The sequence below is a fragment of the Glandiceps talaboti genome, chromosome 7 (genome assembly GCF_964340395.1).
Source record: "Glandiceps talaboti chromosome 7, keGlaTala1.1, whole genome shotgun sequence".
NCBI lineage: Eukaryota > Metazoa > Hemichordata > Enteropneusta > Spengelidae > Glandiceps > Glandiceps talaboti.
Window position 1 is genome coordinate 21531993 of NC_135555.1, and position 21314 is coordinate 21553306.

At 34.1% G+C, this 21314-nt stretch overlaps 1 protein-coding gene across 1 annotated transcript; it reads right to left on the bottom strand.

The window, feature by feature from the left end:
• Window positions 1-798: 798 nt before the first annotated feature.
• Window positions 799-21218, bottom strand: LOC144437512 (katanin p80 WD40 repeat-containing subunit B1-like). The gene is made up of 16 exons (XM_078126451.1): window positions 20917-21218; window positions 18902-19032; window positions 15844-15961; window positions 14237-14337; window positions 13321-13446; window positions 12695-12810; window positions 11845-11916; window positions 11251-11455; window positions 10313-10440; window positions 9824-9957; window positions 7839-8077; window positions 6834-7019; window positions 5710-5786; window positions 4357-4431; window positions 3681-3797; window positions 799-2996 (listed from the first exon to the last, which is right to left on the bottom strand). The coding sequence occupies exons 1-16, from the start codon at window positions 20945-20947 to the stop codon at window positions 2861-2863; spliced, it is 1992 nt and encodes a 663-aa protein (XP_077982577.1). The 5' UTR covers window positions 20948-21218; the 3' UTR covers window positions 799-2860.
• Between the last annotated feature and the right edge of the window lie 96 nt (window positions 21219-21314).

Sequence of the window (21314 nt, forward strand, 5' to 3'; positions counted from 1 at the left end):
CACTGAAAATTCATATTTTGACAAAAATAATAAATAGCGAATGCAAAACTATACGGGGAAAGATTGTAATTTAAACTTTGACCTTTGGGTCATGAACCTCACTCTGAGTATTTCGGAGTCACTAATGTATTTCTTTACTACATCTGTAATCTAAGTTCTCAGTATACACAGTACAGAGACTTGGACATGACATAATATTAACATTCTTACATTTGTGTGTAATTAATTTGACAAGGAAACATGGTACTTCACCTTTTATCTTTTACAAATCCATTATTTGCTTATTCTTCTTTCTTTTGACTTTTTCAAAGCCATTACATTTTCCGTCAAATTTTTAATACAAATATTTACACAGTAATTTCCACTGGTTTCTTTATCTAATATTTTGTTCTGCTTCATTCTACAGTCCTCCTGCATGAGGCATGCTACGGTAGCAACTGTCAGTTTTTTTAAACATAAAACTGTAGTACAGACACTTTGTGTGGTTATCTGTATCTCTTGACACACTATGTAAGGGTCAAGAAAGACTTTAGGATCATAGTTAACATCAAAATCTTTGCACTAAAACACACTTTGAAATATCTGTATGTATGTATGTATGTATGTATGTATGTATGTATGTATGTATGTATGTATGTATGTATGTATGTATGTGTGTGTATGTATGTATGTATGTATGTATGTATGTATGTATGTATGTATGTATGTATGTATGTATGTATGTATGTATGTACGTACGTACGTACGTACGTACGTATGTATGTAAAATGAAACAAAATGACAGATATAGTAACATTAGGTGTAAGCGTTGTTAGATTTATGTTTAGGGAACTGTGTTTTATCATCAAAGTAGGTTCACTACTTTTTAAAGGTAGACTATATTATTGGTTACCATTAGAGCATACTCAAATAATTAGCTAAAATTATGATGAAGACTAATCTGTGCAGGTGAATAGTAACTCTGTAAGACATCAAAATACTTAGATAATTCCTAGCTTTCAACCTCAAAGTCTTCTACAGAGGTGTGGAGTCACACATGCATGAACAACAAGTATTTTGGTGCAGTACAAAGTTTATATTTATTTGTGATTAGGTAAAATGTTGCATGGACGTGGGAATTTATCGGCAACAACAAATTGTTTCAATAATTCCTAGCACTGTACATTACTACCCTATCTATATATACAAATTTTAAACTTACATTAGGCACAGACATGGAGGAAAAAAAAACAAACTTTGTGAAAATGATGACGCCTGTGTTATCTGGTGAAATCTTATTTAATAAAGGGGTTTGCCAGGTTCACTGCACTGTGTAATTTATGGACATTATGCTATGAAATTTGGGTGGACAACCTTGTATTGTGGGAAATGTGCATTTATGTTTATTTTGAACTCATGTAAATCACTGGTACTGTCATCAAGAAAATTTCTCAAGTCTTTTTTTTCTTTTCCAATGTGAAAGGAAGATGACTTTTCAGCATTATAAACAGTCAGTATAATTGCATTTGAATATTCATGAATATAATTTGCATAAATGAATACTAAGCAATGTTTCATTTTGAACTAGGTGACTTTGAAAAAAATATGGCACTGCTTGCAGTACACAAAATAAAAGCTATAAGAATTCTTAATAAAGCATATATCCTTAAAAAAGCAAAAGTGAAAAAATATCACTGGTACTGTGCACAACAAAATTTCCTAAGCCTTTTATTTTCAAATCAAGAGAAGACACAAAAGTACCTTTGGTGAATTTGTGGACTAGTTCAAAATGATCTCAAATATAAAATGGCCACCTATTTGTGTGTTAGACAGATCTATAAATGAATATTTGGAATTACTGAATTAAATCACATTTATTACATTAAAAGTTCTTTCCAATTATGCGAAGGACTTGGCACAAATATGTATAAGGCAAACTTGTATCAAATATGAATTAGTTTGATACAAATCTTTATGAAAAGGGTGGTAGGTAGGTAGGTAGGTAGGTAGGTAGGTAGGTAGGTAGGTAAGGTAGGTAGGCAAACCTAACAAAACTCCCTGATTCCCGACCCAAATTATGGTACGATGTTTAAGACATAATTCAACTTTTCAAGATTTTGTGATGTAGCTGGGTGTAGTAGTCTAAGCCATTGAAGTGTACAACGACTGGTAAGATTTCAACACTTCTATATCACATTTATCATAGTAAGTGAATATCGGCTTGTGAATGGCTATTGGTTATACACACCAAGAAGTACACAATGAATTTAATACAGAGAACGAAACACAACACTTTGGTATTATTATCAAACTGTCTGTCTTGTAAAGGTTTTCTGTGTCCATCTTTCTATTTGTATAAAGGTGCAGTCAAATAATACATTGACACATACGAGTAACTAAAAACATTATTCCAGAATGGCAATTTAGTGTTAGATCTATCACTTCAATTCTATTGAATTCTCTAGGTTGCATATGTTTGTCATGTATTATCAATTACGGGGACAACTTGATGGCAGTGAACTCAGACGAAATAACCAAAATATAATCAAAATTGAGCTTACCCCACTGTAAAAAGCAACCTGTGTTAATTTTCATTTTCAATTACAGCAGATACATCTCTCTGTCTTTACTAGAGACTAAACTACTGTTCTTATTACAGCATACATATCTTCACAATTACCAAATTTTTCTTCATAATCAGATCGCCTCGTCAGTACCATGTCCAAGCACTTCTTGTTGTAATAGTATTCTCACTTGGTGTAATATCTTCTTTACAGCAGTGACGGTAGATACCATAATCCAGGGCTGTCATATCCACTTAGCTCACATTAAGAGGGGGTAATTTAATATCCAAGTCATACTAGATTGTTGTACATAATACCTAACAGTCAAGACCACTCAGAATCAGGTTCATTTCACGGAATGTACTTCCTAATTTTCCTACCAAATGTTGTTTTTGTTCTACAATACTTCTAGTTCTGAGAAGACTTTCATAACAGCTCTTACACTTCCTATACCTGTAAAACAAACAAAATGACTTTACTAATCATAACAACACTCCATACCGTAATACCTGCTGCATTAAGAGAAGAATACTTTGATTGAACAATTGCACCTTCAAAGCCTTTTTATTTTCATAATCGTTTTCTAGGAATTTACTTTTTCTGTCACTCTGTGAATGCTACAGCATTTTTTCTTTGGTCACCATGTTTGGGTCAACATTATCTCTTGATTTACAAAGCCTAAGTATGTACAAGTCATCAAAATCATCAATGCTCACATTAAGAAATGGTTCTGGTCAGTCAGTCAGTCAGTCAGTCAGTCAGTCAGGACACATTCACATTTACAGAGACACCAAACTGTCTTAACTCCTACCTAAGGAGGAATTTAGTGCTAACAGTAGGGTTTTTCATGCCTATGTAAATGAAGTTACCAAATCAAATACTAACAGTACTGTGGTGGTAAATTTGACTTACTTGTTCACCGAAGCATATAGTGTGCTTTAGTCATTCAGCGCTACTGTCTTGAGCAGAACACTGCTCTGGAAATCAGTGCTATAGAAATTTGATTGATTTATTTGTCAAGTTGATTCTTTCCACAAATCTCTTCCCATAATACAAGGGCTGACATATGAGTTTTGTCTCTGTAGATATGTCTCATGTGATTTATGTTACACACCTGTACCCATCCCAATGACTTACCTTTCTTCTCTTGATATATCAACTCCTGATATTGGAGGTGCCGTAATATTTGATTTTATAAGACCAGAGAAACTCTTCATTACCAATTTGATAACTTGACAGCCAGCATGAATGTAACTGTAAAACAAGAAGTGGTAACCAATGGAAACAAACACAAAATATATACCTGGTAATTAACCTCTTTAAATGGCCATAACAATGGACTTAACTGCTACAAAACTTTCACACCAACAATGTCCACCAATAAAAACTGCCACAGCAACCGAGTAAACAACCAAAAACTGCCACAGCAACTGTATACAGAACTAAAAACTGGCATAGCAAGTGTACGCAACTACAAACTGGCATAGCAAGTGTACACAACTAAAAACTGGCATAAGTGTCAACTAAATTCTGCCACAGCAAGTGCAATGAACTAAACAACTTCCATAGCAACAGGGTACATGACTAAAAGCTGTCATAGCAACTGTGTTCAGAACTGATAACTTCCTTAACAATAGTGTACACAACTAAAATTTGAAGTGATACAGAATATTTAACTCTTTTAAAAGTCAATTAAAATACAAGATCATATCATCTTCTGAGTGCTATGGTATCTATCTTTACTTATTACATAATATCATGTGTGATACTTCTGAAGAGAAATACACTCATGGTAAATAAAGTTTGGACTTACTTTTCATATTTGCTGTTGATAAGTTCTTCAACTTTTGGAAGGATCTTAACACATAAATCTAATGACCACATAGCACTACAGGACAAAAGAAAGACAGACTATTACTATGATTTATTTGGAATGGAACACATAAATAAGTCATTGCCTCAGTGGACAAGAGAAGGTGAAAACAACCCCTACAGTGATGAAAGTCATCAAAAACCTTACAACCAAGACCAGGGTTGAATGGAAAGTGTAGTCTATGCAGCATCATCTTTATAATTGAGACAACCTTTAGTTGTTCCCTTTGAAAACGCCGCTTAGTTAGTGTCAGGGAGCTGACTTTATTGAGTCTGTCGTAATTTTTTTTTAGGCCGTGATTACAACATTGTATAGGTGATACCATTTTACACTTTAGTCAAACCAAATGTTGATATCAAATCTCCACTCATGATCTGTTTACCAAACACAATAACCTTGTAAAGGTTGGGTAACTTATTAGTGAATACATGAAAGTAATACACTATAACTTACTTGTCTCACAATTATTTATAAGTGAAAACTGTTTTCAATGTCAGTTCCACTAAGTGGTATACTCATAGGGGAAAACATGACAATTATAACAATGTTGTGTAGACTAAACTTTCCATACAACCCTGATCTTGGTTATATGTCTGCATATTGGAATAACTTACTCAACAATCTGAGCTGTACAGAACACAGTCTGTGTATTCTTGTATCAGAAAATGTTTTGGGGAACGAATATGTTTCAAACTGAACAACTTAAATACACAGATATCCCCTCCCCATGAATAATGTATTTAGTGATATGCTCTAGAGCTGATTATATATATATATAACAAAGATTCCTTTGTTAACTAACTAGTTGGGCATGCAGGTATGACTAATTATCACATACCATGACCTCTGAATTGCCAGGTGTCCAACTAGTATGTCGTAATTTTACTTATGGAGTGTGCCTATGCATGTATTTTAGAATGCATCTCAGATAGTTGAAAAAGTGTGACGAAGTGTTGAATAGTGCAATCAACTCAAAAGATAACAATTAATTGATAAAAATATGATAGTGAAAAGTGTACAAAAAGTGAAAGAATACATTATGCAAGTATACAAGAATCAATAGGACAGTACAATATAGTTACTTTGGAACAATAAATTGGAAACGAATGCAATATTTTGATCATATCCATCTACTATGGACCTTGACCATGCAATCATTGTATAATCAAGGTCCATACTAGATGGATCAAAACGTTGCATTCCTTTCCAATTTACCATTCCAAAGTAACTATACTGTAATGTCCTCTACAGTAGTATTACTTGGTAGTCCTGAACATTTTCCATTATACTTACGGTTTTAAACACAGGACATTAAGTAGGTCTACTACAATGGCTAAGTCGTTCATATGGATGGCTGAATCTACTGCAGTCTGTAAAATACAGTCAGATTCGTAATATGTCATTTTCATTCATTCATTCATTCGTTCGTTCATTCATTTATTTATTAAGCTTTGACATCAGTCAGGTAGTCAACAAAGGTGACTAACACCTACATATATAAACATGGATTTTCATCAGTGTTAATACAGAAGGAAATTAGAGTGTCTGGGGAAACCTTGTGTTGTTCAGTAGAGTCACACTTAACAATGCTCCAATACAAAGTGGCAAATTTTTAATGCAACTGTGAGGGGATTTGAACCCCAACCACAGTGGTAAGAGGCAAGTAATTAAACAACTCAGCCACAGATAATTTTCAAAACTTCTCAAAACTCAAAGGGTGACTTATTGTCACACATGCCACATATACATGGATCGGGAAGTTATGGTGTTGATGAAGAAATCAAATGATTATCGGTCTTATGACATGAAAAGGTGATAAAGTTGAATTTTAGGTGACAAGAATCAAAGTGACATCACATATAACATTACAGCATTGGATATTAATAGTATGACGGAACCCTGTGACATGTGAGTGCAAGTCTGGTGTACACGGAGTACTTGCATCAGTACTTGCAGTGTTCTCTGCAGTCATAATTTCATGAATGTAGTGAGTAAAAGTCCAGCAGAAAACACTGCAAGCACAAGTGCAAATAGTACCTACACTGGCATTCATGCAGATTGGGGTTCTGTTAATATTACATATTATGCTTATCTGAAATAGCAAAATTCCATAAAAATGACACTGCAATCATGCGCTTTCATGTTCAATGAATGAATGCCTTCATTTGCATATCATTTGCATGCAGGTATGCAATAATATTTTCAGTAATGCACTGCAGTGCAAATACCACTAGTATGTGCACACAATGATGTAAGTAATCACTGGTACATATGTCATACTGCTTTATCCCTCTCTATCCCGAATCTCACATTAGAAATTGCATAAATTAGTACATTTAACTTAACCTTGTACATTGAGGGACAGAACTACTGTATTTTAATTTTGTTACACATTCTACTTGAATATTCATACTTACTTTGATATCGCCCGTTGTCCAAATAGATCTGACAACATCTAAATTTTTATATCTATGGCTCATGGCAGCACACATTGAATTGTGTCCCTTTTCTATTGATCCAAGAACATCAAATTCACTAATTTCTGGTGGATGCACATCATTCTGGGCTGACATATGTACTGCTGCAGCATGCTGGGGCTGCTTCTGTTTCAGTACAAAAGATAAATAATCTGATTACAATACTTATTACAATACTTAGAACATTGAAAGACTGTGTGTCTGTCATCACTTCTGTAATGTCAGATATACGAATTACAGTGCTTACAAAAAACAACATTTTCATGGCGATCTTAGCATTCAGCCAGTAGACTTATCCTTAGATTCTCAATATCTCTTTCTTTGGCCAAGAAATCTTTGGCACACACATATAATACTTTGAATTACACTTGCTATCTGTTCCACATTGCTCTAACACTTGCTGGTGATACACATTTTTTTTTTTTGAAGAATCTATTGTTGGACTGTATTTTACCAACATATCAGTGTACAAGCATGTGTCTGTGTGATTGTGTTTGAGTGAGAATGTGCATGTGTTCAAGGGTGTGTCTGAATGTGTATGTGTATGTGGGTGGATGTGTATGTGTATGTGTGTGTGTGTGTGTGTGTGTATGTGTGTGTGTGTGTGTGTGTGTGTGTGTGTGTGTGTGTGGGTGTGGGTGTGGGTGTGTATAAAACTTTGAGTGGTATGTGACTGTTTATAACTGAGGTTGTGTGAATGCATATATGTGTAAAAGGTACTCAACTCACTTGCTCCCCAGGGAGTTGAGGAAGTAAAGGGCAATTATGCTACTAAAGATCTGGGCCAAGGGGTAATAATTGTAAAGTGCTTTGAGCACAGATTGGGAAAGCACTATATAAAATCCAACATATTATTATGTGTGTGTCTGTACACATATGTGAGACTATGTCTGTGCATATTGAAAACAACATACAATAAATTCTCAGAAACATATCGGTACTTACAGGCAGAAAAGCATTCATGTCAAGTCCAACTGGTTTATTTCTATCAGAGGGTACAACAGGAGCTTGTTGTGTTTGTGGTTGTGAAGGTGTTACAGCTGGTGGATGTTTAGGTGATATCTGCTGTGGTTGTACATGTACTACTGGTTGACTAGGTGGTTTTCTGCTAGCTGGCACTGCTGCCAATGGACTAGGTTCTTCTAGTGGTGCTGGAAATGGATCTTTAGGGGATGGAGAACGGGCTATGGAAAAACAAACATTGGGCATATCATATTGCAGGGTTCAAAAATACATTAGGGTCTTGTATAGTTGCCATCTTTGTGCCAGGTTTGAATACATTGACTATTGCATGTCAGATTGTCAGAGAAATGGTTCCACATCACACATATACACATAGAATCCGTCAAACAAATTACACTGCAAGACTTTTGGATGCAAACAAATAACTCTCAGTACCTGCCATAGTATTTTACCTCACATTAACGGGTCAAAATAGAAGAAAGTTTAACTTATTCTCATATGAGCCATATATGTGTAGCGTGTGAAACTTATGGTGTTGACCAAGAAATCAAACGATTTGTAATTTTTGTGACACGCCTAGGTGGTAAAATGCTATTTCAGGTACCAAATAATTGTACTGAGGTAAATATAGTCAAAAACTGCTGGTTTGAGGTATTAAAGTTTCAAAATCCACACACATTTATTAACGAAACCCACAACAAAGTATTGGAGAAAGATCAGAAAATAATTTGCAGATAAAGAAATGAACTAAGGATAGTTCAGGAAGTAGTTAAACCAAATTTTTCCTTCACCTCCATCAATTGATTAACAGATGATCCATCGGTACAAATGTGCATTACAAAACAAAACATGACAAAAAAAAAAGGAAATGGAATAATTATTAGCATTTTGGATACCATTATGATGGGAAATATAAAGACATGCATGTTTGGTATTATGTCTTGCCATTCAAAATATTTTAGAGAGAGAAATTAGTATGATCAACCAGAATGTACAAATAGATAATGGGTTTTATTACTAATACAATACATGCATTGTTTAGAATTCATCAAATACAGATATATAGATATGGATACTTTATTGTCAAATGCTATGAATAGACTTAAATCTTTTAACTGGTTGAATAGAGGGTTGTAAGGAATGTTCCATACACAAGAAACCTGATATTTATTGAAGTTCATATGAAAATTGTAACTGGTTGAAATGTTAATTCTAACAAGTATAACAATGTTTGGCCATATTGGTCAAGGTTGACAAGTAAAGTGATGTGCAGGCATGTTTGGTTGGTTGGTTGGTTGAAAACAAGTATAGTCCTGTTTAGCCATATTGGTCAAGGTTGGCAAGTAAAGTGATGTGCAGGCATGTTTTGGTTGAAAATGAGTAGTTGGTGTCAGAGATATATGGCTGTACATGACTAGATAAATGGATGGATCGACAGACATGGGTCATTCCTATAGCCCCTTCAGGTAGTGCCAACTGGAGGCTAACAATATAATGAACTGTATCATTTTGGGTTTGCACTAGGGTGAGTGGACAGTGGGCATAATTATGTAGAGATCTAAGCACAGTAGGAAAGTGTTATAGAACAACCTTGACTGATATTTGGGATCATTTGATGAGGTCATCACACTAAAGTTACATAAAGACGTCACATGTCAGTCAAAATATCCCAGGTTTGTGTCAAGTCTGTAACAAATGATGCAGATAATGCTGTACCTGACGTCTGTAGATGGACATACATACTTCTTACCTAAGTTATGTTTGGGTTGAAATAATGGCTGAAGACAGACGTAAGTACTTCTTACCAAGTTATGTTTAGGTTGAAATAATGGCTGAAGACAGACATAAGTACTTCTTACCAAGTTATGTTTGGGTTGAATTAATGACTGAAGACAGACATAAGTACTTCTTACCAAGTTATGTTTAGGTTGAATTAATGGCTGAAGACAGACGTAAGTACTGCTTACCTAAGTCATGTTTGGGTTGAAATAATGCCTTATGATCAGCAGGGTTCTGTATTTGTGCAACTTCACTGCTGTCATCTTCTCCTTGGTCTTGTGCTGGATCTTCATCAGGTTCTGTTTTTATCTGCTGAGCTTGTCTGTTGTCATAACAAAATTCATATTAATTATGTAAACAACTTGTCTGTTGTCACCACAAAATTCATATCAATTGTGCAAACAGCTTGTCTGGTGTCACAACAAAAATGATGTAAACAACTGTTGTCACAACAAAATTCATATCAATTTTGCACACAGCTTATATGTTGTCACAACAAAAATGACATTAATTTTGTAAAGTCTGTTGTCACAACATAATTCATATCAATTTTGTAAACAGCTTATCTGTTCTCACAACAAAAATCACAGCTAACTCTTCAAAACTATTGTTTTTATTTCTATAACTGACCATAAAGAATGAAAGCTTTAGATGATTTTAATAGAGACATTTCTTACCCTGGCTGGCCACACTGTGTTCTTGGTCTTTCTGTCACAAAATTTTTCCTGTGTCCACTTGCAGTGAGTGGTACTGGTGCTGGAAAATGTTCCTGTTCAAATTTTTTGTCACCTGAAAAGTTGGTCCTCTGTAAATATATCAATAACATATAGTTTTCACATTAGGAATATTTTAAAATTTAAAAAAATTTTAAAAATTGAAATTTATACAAGAGAAAAACATCGCTCAGTTCTTTTTCAACCGTCTCTCTTCAACTTGTGTTAATCATCAGTGTAATAATTTGATACCGGATAAATTGCAGAGGACATATAAAACTATTTCATGTTATTTTTTTAAAACAATTTATAACTTACATTTGACATAAAATACAAACTTTGCATTCTGATAAATATAAATCAACACCACTAATAAATACTAATCTCATGATAACTGGCTAATAAGATTTTCAAAAAATCATTGTTGACAACAAAATCAATATCTGTGACCTGGGACCTGACAAGTAATTTTTCATCTAAATACGCGAAAATCAATATTTGATAAATATGATAAACCTGTATTTCATAAAATATTATTCCTGGCTACTGATATGATTAGTGACTAAAATATTTTCATTCAAAATATATAGATGCAGGGGTATGCAAATGTAGAGGTCCGACATCTCACTCATTGTTTTCACCAGACCACAAACTTTCTGCAATGATTTAAATATGAAAAGAAACCAGGAGATTATACAAAAAATATCATTAGAAAACTTGGGAGGTTCACCACATTGAACTGAAGTACCAGTAGCTGGTGACCACAAATTTTAAAACTGATATGCTGAGCCCATGAAAACAGATAACTGCACTTGTTTGACTTAATGATAAATCAATGGCATACATAGACACATTTCTTTGAATATCTAACATACAAAACAGATGACTGCATTTTGACTTACAGATAAATCAACAACATAAAGTGACACGTTTGTCAGGTGATAACTGGCTCCTATTAGCTGATTAGATGCTATCGCTATGTCACCAATTCTACCCCATCCCATGGCATACGAATCGTAACAACGCACTGGTTCCCAGCCGTACACACGTAGCGAATCTTGGCCGCCAGTGAACAGAAAGTTGCCTTCTGGATGGAAATTAATAGTTCTGTAGGATAGAAACGGGCAGGATGTGTTAGAGGTCATAGGTCATGACTGGATGTCAAAGGTCAGATGATTATACAGGTATCAGTGTTTTCACTGATCAAAGTAACTGGAACACAGTACTGTTTGAACCCTCTTGTAAATTCTCATTACCTGAAATATAATGTTACCACCAAGATACATCATAGAAATAGCAATCAGTTGATTTCTTGGTCAACATCATGACTTCCATTTCACATGCTACACGTATATTACTATAGGCATACATGTCAACCTTCTTGTTCTATTTTGATCCTGAAAATGACTTCTAGTACCTGTCATTTTGATGAAAATATAGAAATGTTATGACACTGCATTATTCCAACATCAAATTTGAAATAACAGTTACTGTACCTTATTCCATTAGCCTCTCTATCAGTTGTACCAACAAGCTGCATAGTTTCCAAATCCCAAAACTTGACAGTCCTGAAAAGTAGTCAAAGAGACAAAACATAATTAGGCTATCATTTGGTGCATTGAGACACTGACTGGATCTTGTACATTGACATTGTAGCTGTACATTTGTATCTATTTCAATGCAAAAAACTGAACTCAAACTTGACCGTCATTTGTACATAATATCAAACATGTTTATATGATAGATGTTTTATATTATCATCATCATCATTATAATTAGACTTTATTTAAAATTCAATAGACTGTTGAGCCAATGGCTCTTCTCTCGCAGTGTTGAGATTAAAAAAAATTAAAATTCATACAAAGTTTTTGGTTCATTTCTTCAAGTTACTCTTTGCAATGGTCACAATAGTTGACAGAATAAAACGTTTTGAACCAAGCAAACTTGTTGTATATCAAATCATTAGACTTCATTCTGAATTGACAGATGCTTGTGTTTTATGTGCAAGGTTCACATCCCAACCAAACAATGATTGAAGGATCAATTTGTCAGTTTCATAACCTCTGTCTGACCCACAACTGGGCATATCTGGAGGTATGTGAAAAAAACTATTCAATCTCCACATGGAAATTTCATATCTCTTCAACATCTCAGTTCAAAACAAACATGTAAATATTCATTCTTGGATGAGGTGTTGTAGCAATTAGAAACTCAACATATGCAGAGTATGTTTAGAATTTGCTGGATGGTTGGATGGCACCAGACATACTATTTCAGTGTCACACAAGTCGTGAAAGTCAACAATGACAGGACTGATTTCATACAAATTATGTTAATAAAACTTACCTGTCCCCACTTCCAGTAGCCAGCAAAAATTCATTAGGATGAAATTCCACACTATTGACAGGTCCTTGATGGTTTGTAAATTCATGAACAATTTTACCAGCTGTTAAGTCCCATAACTATTGGTGGAAGACATACAATAAGTTAGGTCAGAGGTCAGATGATGGTATGACACAATGACATCAATCAGGTCAGAGGTTAAATGACAATGACCTAACAGGGTCCAAGGTCAAATGAGTGATGTAAACAAAGTAAGAGGTCACATAGTGGATCTATGAAAACATGAACGTCTGACATAAGTGTATTAAGAATGTCAAATAGATCTAACGTGCAGATAACAGATGATAACTTCTGACACTATCATCATAACTGCTAAAATATCCGTCTAACTTCAAGTCTCTGAAAACTATCGCTAAATAACTAGCTCATTTTATGGGGTTTCAAATTATGGATATTATTAATGAGGTGATGACCAAATTCAACTGTAATACCGGAACATGAATCAGGAGTCACAAAGTCAAATGAAATCAGACTTGTTTATGTTTATCTCAATTTCTACCTAGACACACAACATGCATGTAATCAAATGAATTGTAGTGAACAGAAATAAACATCTTTATTAATCCTACCTTAGTTATTCCGTCTTCACCTGCAGACCCCACCCATCTTCCATCAGGACTAAATCTAACACTATTTACACAATTGTTATGACCCCTGTATGTAAATATACAACCTTTCCTTCGAACATCCCACAGCTGAAACGAGCAAAGAAAACAACAAATTTATTATCATCAATTTTCAAAACTCATTCAATTCCTTGATACTGTGTAATCTGCATATCAATGATTTTTATCATGGAAATGAACACTCACTCTGTTTTATGGTATGAAAAGATGGGCATCCATGTGTAGTATAAGTTACGGGAAAATGGTGAATGCACCCAGAGTCAGATGATATGTATGATTTATTGAATGCATATACAGATGGTAAACAATAGACAACATTTTGAAACACTGAGTTTTATTCTATAAACACAATGTATAAAAACATAAATATAACTATTCTATTAGTATTGAGGCAGCATGTTTGAATGGATCTACTATTAGTTGTTGAAATTTTTCTGGCTTTTCAACACAACATGGTATATTCACGAAATAATGAGAAATCAATATTTTCATATACAGAGATCAATCAATCAATCAATCAATCAATCAATCAATCAATCAATCAATCAATCAATCAATCAATCAAAAACATTTATACAGCAAATGAATCTAATATGTAGTAATGTTCAAAGGCATTGAACAAGTAACTAACTAGGGCTGCTTAAAATGCCCTTACCAAAAGGTGAGTCATAAGTGTCTTTTGTGAATTTCTCAAGAGTGGGTGAATGATATGTAGATCAACAGGTAGAATGTTCCATAACAGTGGGGTGGCATGTGAAAGTGCTCATCCACTATACGATTTCAGTTTACACTGAGGTACATATAGTCATGAGAGAGAGGTTTAGCACAAAGAGATATAAAGCAGTGAATTGATACTTACTTTGATATTTGTGTCTAATGACCCTGAAACAACAAATTCTCCATACGGATGGAAATCTAAAGTTCTAATACTTGATTTATGCCCTGTAAGTGTTCTGACAACTGAAAGAACAAACAAACGAAAAAAAACTGTGAGTTACAAGAGTTCTTATAATGTGATACATACATTTATGACAACAATGAATACTTGTACTGCAAATATCTATGATGTAGCTTTATATATAAATAATACATTTGCATTATTGATGGCATTTTATACTTAGGTAAAATCTGTCCTTATCACACTACAATTTTGTTTACATTTGGTTTATAAAAATGAAAGACTATTTCTTTCCAGGCATCAGGGGTGATATATTCAGTAAATGATGCATAAATCATAGTTATAATTCTTAACTGTCTAAATTCTTCAAACCACATTCTCAGCTACAGTTAGGGCAATCAGTGCCAAGATACGCCTAACACTAACACTAAGTCAATTGCTAATTCTATTCAAAATACAACCCACATTAACAATACTTCAGTTAGACTTTACCCGTCTGTTGTACACAATACAGTCATTTATTCCTATAACACTGTTTGAATGTTGTGGTCTAAAAGAGCCTGAAGAAATTTGTGATTTCAAAAGGTCTGATTACCAGTAGTGTATTGGGATGGGGTTAAAAGAAACAAGCTACCCGCATCCTTCAGGGGACAGGTGCCATTCTTTTCACACAGAAGTGTCATAATCTGTTGTGTTTGCACAAAAGAAGTGCTTATGCTTTTAAGAATCTACCAATATTTATAATTTCATTTTGATACTGATAGAGACGAGGCTAGCATATATATATAGTCTAATGTACCAAGTTTTTTAGGAGGTAATGTCTCCCATGGCAGACTTTTAATTTTTAATGATTACATTTGAACTGATATTTTTAAAAATCCAAATATGCCCATGGATAAACATTCCTCAAGCATGAAATGAAATTATGGTTTGTCAACACAGGCACAGACATAGACACACACACAGACAGAGGCACAGACACAGACACAGACACAGACACAGACACAGACACAGACACAGACACAGACACAGCCACATGTATGCAACCACTGAGATGCACACACACACACGCAGCCAGTGACACAAACACACATTCACACACATGCATGCATGCAAAGTGATAGACAGACAGACAGACAGACAGACAGACAGACAGACAGACACAGAATAGATGCTAACGTCTATAGGATTCCTATAATCATGTTTCCAATGAACTAATTTAGAAAACTGCATGTGTTTTAAGTTGTTTGTTTTTTTGTGTGAGATAGCCATATATATGGAGTTATAGAAATATCCCTTGAGACATATAGAAATATGCAAAAGATAAACTTGTACAAACATACAATTGTATTTTGAATTTCAATTATTTAGCACCAAAAATGGCCTAATGGGGACTAGCGCCAGTCTAACACATACAAAAAAATAATGAATACATCATACATTTATACCCAAATGTAATCTGAATCTGAAAGAAAATGAAAATTGCTAAAAATAAATAAAGTCAACAAATGAATAAAAATGCACACCTTTTCAGAAGTGTGTTATTTTCTTTTATTATTTTCACTTACTTTTTGCAGCTTCCAAATCCCATATTTTGATAGTACCAGACTGTGAGCCTGCTGCGACAAGTTCTTCACTGTTTCCAAACCGTACACTCTCAACTGGTGTGGTATGACCTGATAAACTCTACAGATGAAGTCAACAGACAAACAGGGAGGAATCAGTAACAAACAAAGGTCACACAAGGTCATCGTTTCAATGGATTCTCATTGTGGTCTAGCCTAAAGTCCCCATAATCAACACATCATGCAAATTGTACGGATGGATGAAGACTATTGTCCATATATCTAAAAAGTCTATAAGTCCTCTGCTCTACCTATCATGCAGAATTGTGCGGATGGTTGAACATTGATGTCCATATAACCTAGCAATGTTCTAAGTAGGAAAGACTTAGACTTGTTTGACAAAGATTATACCAAGATAAGCTGAATGTAAGACAGACTTGAAAATACTTCCCAACTTCCTTTCTCTGTTTATACATGAGGTTATTGAACCCTTACTACAATATTGTCAGGACTTGTCTAGTCTAGAGGCTATCCATGGTTTTGAATCACTTGTCACTGAGCTAGATGGCGTGAAGAGAGATCTTTACATTTGAAGCCACAAACAGTCTCTTGACTAGGACTTTTCATATACTTAAGTAGAACAGTGATCCAACTGTACAATATAGATGTACATTTGTATTCAAGCTAGGGAGTTAGGGCTAGGGTTAGGTTTGGGATAGGACTAGCCTTGGACTCCCTAGCATGAACCTGATTTGTATGACAGTATGGTCTGTAATGAGAGGACACTATTAATCTACAAGACTACATGCGTCCTGTTTGTTAAATTTTCACAACTCTGTTTTGGAAGGGAAGGTAAACCATACCTTTTAAATTTGGACGAGTCACTAAATGTTTGTAATCCCATATGTATATTAAATTTTCTTTTTATTAGTAATATTAGGTAGCTATCCCAAAACTTTGTTAAAGGGTTCCTTTTTTAACTTCTAGGCTTTTGAGCCCAAAATATGTACTAAAGTATTTCCCATGCCTAATGCTCAGATGTATCATTGTGATACCAATAGTATTACATACATAACTCAAGGACCCTTATTCACACTGGAGTCCTCAAACTCTTTCACATGTTAAAATATCTTGAAATGCAAACGAGTACACAGACAGTCTGCCTACATAATGATGTATGATATGAACACACCTTTGCGCCTCTCGACCTTTACAGAGGTCATGAAAACCAAACAACAAAGAGATAAGATTTTTCAGCGGGACTTCAAACACCTAGATGCTACAGTAGTCTGTAACTATCAGTTAAATAAAATCCCCTTTCTAAGATGATAATGATGTATGAGATGAGCACATCTTTGTGCCCCCTGACCTTTACAAAGGTAACAAAAATCAAATAACAAAGGGCCAAGGTTTGTAACAGGGACATCACATATACGTGTATAGAGTGGGGATGCTACTATTGTCTAACTAGCAGTTAAATAAAGTCCCTTTTTTGCAATGATAGTGATGTACGAGATGAGTACACCTTTGTGAACCCAACACGAAGGTCACAAGAACTGAACAAAGGCCCAAAATATGTAGCAGGGACACCAAACACATAGACTCTACTGTTATCTATAACTATCGGCTAGATAAAATCTCCTTAGTAAGACTAATGACATCATTGATATATATATAATTCACTTCCCTGATACTGACCTTGAAAACCTTGACAAAGCAATAGCCTATTTGTATTCATACCCATTGCTATCACTGACAACATGCTTATCCAAGATAATCTTGTCATCTCTATTTTTTTCTCAACATCCCCTAGCTTCTTGAAGTTAATTTTTGTACATTAAGGACATTAGATTGGTAGTATTTTGGATAAAAGTATTTCCTATAAACTATACTAGTACCAGTACCATGTGTCATGTATGATACATGTGAAAATACAAACAAATGAATCATATTCAAGTTCCAGAGACAGAATAAAAATTTACAGTCTGGCAATAATTATCTGGTTCTGAGTTACTACTTTTTGGTTTACTAACTGTGTGACATTTACTAGTATTTTTGGTTTACTAACTGTGTGACATTACTTACTTCAAAATTTACTTTGTAAACTAAATCATTCCAATTATGTGTGAAAATATTGGTACTTCCAAAAACAAATCCATGATTTTCAAAAAAAAATTTCAATGTGTACAATCTATTACATGTTTTTGTGTGTAAAACCCATAAAATTCAGACACACTGCAAAACTTATAATCAGACATAGACATACAAGTTACTAATTCTGTCCTAACTGTTAGGTTTTCCTCTTTCAACTTATTTCCTGTAAATGTAATTCATATCAACAAACACATCTAATGTTTCTTTCTGTAGTTTTTTTCATAATTTTTTTAAAAAAATGAATCTTTTTAATGAACATTATTTTTATCAACGTTTGTTTTTTGTATATTGTACTGGATGGTGGAGTCTTAAAACATCATTTTGAGGTTGTCAAAGTTTTGAATTAAGATACCATGGTAGTTATCAATAAAGTTATTAATGTCAGCTAACATCATTCTTGTGAGAGTGGTATGAAATGGTGACTTTCATCCTGTCCATTCTTAGAAATCTCTACCCTGTTTATTCATATGTTCTGTATGCTTTTCTTTCTAGAAGAATAAATTCCAACAATGCAATTCACATACAAAACAATTCACAAAATGTTTTTTTGCTCTAGTATAGCTCACAGTGGTTGAATCATTTCAATACACAATACAAAACAATAGTCATAACAAAATACACAGGTGGTGACACACCATAGTATCATACTTAGGACACAAAGCTAAGCTAGTACATTGACCTATGTCACGAATATAATGACCTCTGTAAACTTATATAAGTTATGATACACTTGTACAAATTTTATGGCCCAATAAGTGTCAAGAAAAATTTCAGTTTTGATCTATTGTTCTCTCTCTGAATTAGTGAATATCTCCTCTTTCAAAAAGGAAGAGGAACTTTGAACACATAAAAGTAAAGTGTGTACCCAAGTCCCAAAGGCTAAATGTATACATAACACATTACTCACCATGATACAATTGGGTTTTCCAACAGCCCACATATTGACTTTCTTGTCTTCTCCCCCAGTTACCATAACTCGGCCACTTTTGGATCCAAGCGCCAAACAATTGACATTGGCACCATGGGCCACAAATTCCTCTGTAGTCAGAAATGTAGGATTTAGTTAGTCAAGTTGAAAGTACACTCTGTGTGTGTGTATTTTTGTACTATTTATGGTATAACTTAAAGTATTATTAAAATACTGGGATTTTGGTATGTTATAAACTATGTAACTGTGTACCATGGAATGTATGTCATGTTGGTACACCAGTGTTTTTTTTATAGTGTTGCCAATCTTGATGGTCAGTTGTAAAGAAGTATGGGGGAGAGTAGGAAATCTGGTACAATATACACTTTCCTGTACATGGCACCAGTGTCATGACTTTCAACTACTATTTCAAGAACTTTAAGGCACTTCCAGTATTAAAAGAGTGGACCTTATGGGAACTAGTAATAATAAATCTAATATATTTTTGTTGCAGCAACTTTTTTTTCTATTTTGATGTATTCTGCAATATGACAAGTGAATTAGCTAAATTGCTTGTAGAAAAGAGTATACCAATATTATCTGGTATAAATCAAGTTTTGTGTTTGCATACCATTAATCTTACAATGACTATGCTTTAGTCCTGGATTACAATTCTTGGTTGGTTAACAAAAAAGTGGGGTTCTTTCTGTTTATTTTCTCGTCAGAGCAAACATTTAAGATTGATTGGTCATTATAATTTATATTTATTTGCTCTGACTGAACAATGTGGTAACTTCATCACAGTACCTTTCACATATTACATTAACATCAACAGACCCAAACACCTAACATTTTATTATCTTAGGATAGACTGGCTCCTTAGCTGTCAAACCTTAATCTCTGCTTTAGTTAAACAGTGATAGCTCAAACTTTACGTTTTGGAGGACTGTTTTTACCAATGTTTTTTCTATGTACACCTAATGCTATTGGTTTTTGATTTATGATACTAGGAACAGTGAGATCTGTAAAACGCAACACATTAGAAATTAAAGCTTTCTTGGTCAAATCTGTACTTCTGTCAAACTAGTCTTTAATTTGTTTGGCTGGTTATTTTATCAGTGTTAAAAATACAACTTCCATGTGCCAATCATGACCACAACACCAACAATGATTTATTTCATTCTTAGAATAGATGTGTTACACATTGATGAATGACAGCTGTTTTGCAAGAGTTTAAAAAATGTAAAGTATATTTATAACAAAACTATGTGCTTGTATAGCCCTTTACACAGGCCCACTGTCATATGTATAGTCATGTCATAATTTCATTAATTAATCTAATTAAATATACCAGTATGTTGAATAAAATTGTAATCAAATGTACCAGTATACTGAATAAAATTTTGATTGGCACCCCTCAAAACAAGATCCACACATCCTTTTTAAGAGTGTATTAAACATATATAGCTAAAATTTCCAACCCAATCGCCAATACCAAAAATATTACTACATTACTGTCTACATTACTGGACTATTTTTAAATATACAGAGATTACAAAATTCATATTATACTGTATGTTTTGGAAGGTGTTACTAGTACTAGATAAACTGGTAACTGGGCAGCATATTAATTATTATAATAATGATGATCAAACAATTTACATTTCAAAAGACTATGCCCACAGTTTCAACAAAAAAAGATAAAAATAGTAGTGGAAATTGTACAGACGAACTCTACGTGCTAAAGGAGTCGTTGCCCTAAACAAGTGTCAATGTTTTTACCGTTTTGAAATGCCATCATTGAATGACTTGTCAACAGTGAGTAACACATTTAGTCTTGTCTGGTTACGTCCAAACAGCCGAAATAAAATGTTCGGTGTAACATTACACTTTCCACATCACTTCTCCAATAAAGCTAATAGCTATATGTCGCGTCGGATATAAAATTCCAATAAACTAACACCTTCAATATTTATTTTCAATGATTGTACTTCGAAATACTGGACACTACTCACGTAACTTCCATGCTCTCTTCGTCGCCGCCATTTTTACTTCGATTTAGCGACAGGTCGGTTACGGATTCCAAAGGTTAATATTTTTCGTCGACCGTTTAAAGAATTTCAATAATTCCGCCTTTTTACGTTAAAATGGAGTTCCTACATGGGAATTTTCTTGTGTTCTTAATCAGTCTTCAATGAAAGCCTGCGTCAAAACATGTACCATAAAGTATTTCTCTACTTCGCCGTACATTCAATCTCAGGGGATATTTGAAAGACGGTTTCTGATTGGACAATTGATCGAAAAAATATTTCCAGAGCAAATATGTGGTCACAGTAAAATGATGCTGATGAAATCTTGACGTATGGATAACTGTTTCCTCCTTGGACACAATATTGAAATAAATGTTTTGTCA

What these genes read in the sequence shown, in the direction of transcription:
- LOC144437512 (XM_078126451.1), bottom strand. Translation starts at nt 20,947, where the DNA reads ATGGCGGCGACGAAGAGAGCATGGAAGTTAC. An exon ending in AGAGAGGCTAATGGAATAAG is followed by an intron (nt 11,456 to 11,844) that starts GTACAGTAACTG and finishes TCTATCCTACAG; the next exon opens with AACTATTAATTTCCATCCAG. An exon ending in TCAACCCAAACATGACTTAG is followed by an intron (nt 8,078 to 9,823) that starts GTAAGCAGTACT and finishes GTTTTTCCATAG; the next exon opens with CCCGTTCTCCATCCCCTAAA.